The sequence below is a fragment of the Nicotiana tabacum genome, chromosome 19 (genome assembly GCF_000715075.1).
Source record: "Nicotiana tabacum cultivar K326 chromosome 19, ASM71507v2, whole genome shotgun sequence".
NCBI lineage: Eukaryota > Viridiplantae > Streptophyta > Magnoliopsida > Solanales > Solanaceae > Nicotiana > Nicotiana tabacum.
This window is the reverse complement of record NC_134098.1, coordinates 109,284,450-109,286,421: the sequence shown is the minus strand read 5'-3', so window position 1 is coordinate 109,286,421 and position 1,972 is coordinate 109,284,450. Positions and strand designations below refer to the sequence as shown.

Below are 1,972 nucleotides of genomic sequence, written 5' to 3'. Positions count from 1 at the left end.
TGTTTGGAGACAAATGCTGAATGCTAGGGAAGAAGTAGAACATGAGATCGTATGGGAATTGGAGAGTGGAACAACTAATATTTGGGATGAAAATTGGACTGGATTGGGTGCACTTTATCATGTATTACCTGAAGACTTTCCATTAAATGAAGATCTTCAGGAGGTGGCAGAACTGCGGCAAGGGGAAGCATGAGATGATCAGCTGCTAGATCAAACTTTGAATGAGGAAATTGCAGAACATATAAGGCTAAATGTGCATTATGAAGGCAGTGAGGAATATTGGGATAGGCCATACTGGATGCCAACTCCTTCAGGCAAGTTCAGTGTTAGCAGTGCTAGGCAAATATTAAGGCATAAGGCTGTTCCTAATCAGGACTTCAAGTTAATGTGGATTAAAGGTTTTCCATTCAAGATATCCTTTTTCTTGTGGAGATTGTGGAGGCAGAAATAGCCACCGATGACATGTGGAGGAGGCAAGGGCAAATGGTGATGTCTAGGTGTTGGTGTTGTCAGCATCCCCAAGAGGAATCCATTGAGCATATATTTGTCACAACTCCTACTGCCTCTAAGGTATGGAACTTGTTCATGGGGGCTGCTGGAATTTCCGTGCAATTGATTCAATTGAAGCAGATTATAAGGCATTGGTGGTATGCTCAGTGTTGTCCAAATTTAAAGCCATTATTTCAAGTAGTACCAGCTATCATCACTTGGGAGCTTTGGAAGAGAAGAAATGCAGGTAAACATGGTGGTTCAATGTCCATATATAGGGTGATTCATGAGATAAATAGGACAATGCATCAACTGGCAAGGGTGAGGTATGCTTGGATCCCTAATATTCCATTATTATGGCCAGACATGATTCAATACTTTGAAGGATATAAACCTATATTGATCACTACAAGAGTAACATGGCAGCTTCCTTTTCATGGTTGTTACAAATGTAATATTGATGGAGCTTCAAAGGGCAATCCTAGACCTAGCTTCCTAGGCTTTTGTGTGAGGGATGATGAAGGTGATGTGGTGTATGCTAGGGCAGTAGACCTGGGAGTGACAACTAATGTGGTAGCTGACGCTAAGGCTATTCTTCAAGGGTTGGATGTGAAGAAAATTATAGAGATGAAGGACAACTTCAATGTGATCTTTCAACATGTGTTTAGAGAAGGCAACTCAATGGCGGATTTTATAGCTAACATTGTGTTCTCTTTTGCAGGTACGTCTGAGTTTCATTCCTTCTCTGAACTGCCTAGTGCAGGGAGAAGATTGATCAATCTTGACAAATCTCAATCACCTAACCTTAGGGTTAGGATAGAAATGAGAAGAACCCCAGACTAATGGCTTCACAGGATTGGACTCTGCACAAACCTGCATGTTTCTTTGTCCCATTCAGTATGCTATTAAGGTACTTTCCAATGGTATTAACATGGTCCCATGATCAATTTGGAGGTGCTTTGATAGTGTACAGAAAAAATGCGATAAGCAGGTGTGGGGTGGTACAATTTATCCAACTTATAATACGTCCAAATGCTAAGGAAAATGATTAACCCATCATATGGTATTTTTGGAGATTGTTGAATCATTTCTCAATGGTATTAGCATGCTTTCATGCTCAATTTGTGGATGGTTTAGCAATGTTTAGAATGATGTCTACAGTAAAGATTCAAGTAGGGAAGGATCTGAGCTTAAAAGATCACAAAAAGGCACAATTTCAAAGCCTGGCCTTTGCCTTGCAAAGCCTGCTTAAAGCCAGCTCATTCCTGGCTTTTGCCTTGCAAGGCCTGTCTAAAGCCAGCTCAAGCCTGGCTTTTTCCCTGCAAAGCCTTCCTAAAGCCAGCTCAAGCTTGGCTTTTGCCCTGCAAAGCCTACCTAAAGCCAGACTCCTCTTCTACATATTACTTTTGATGAGTGAGCATATAATTAATACTCGGACAAAATCAGTCCACTACATATGGAGATCATATAGTAGCTACACTTG

General features: G+C 41.1%; 1 protein-coding gene across 1 annotated transcript; it reads left to right on the top strand.

Annotated features, from left to right (window-relative positions):
- Positions 1–462: 462 nt before the first annotated feature.
- Positions 463–1,264, top strand: LOC142173644 (uncharacterized). The gene is made up of 2 exons (XM_075239263.1): positions 463–1,098; positions 1,211–1,264. Exons 1-2 carry the CDS (start codon positions 463–465, stop codon positions 1,262–1,264), a joined length of 690 nt encoding a protein of 229 aa, XP_075095364.1.
- Positions 1,265–1,972: the final 708 nt, after the last annotated feature.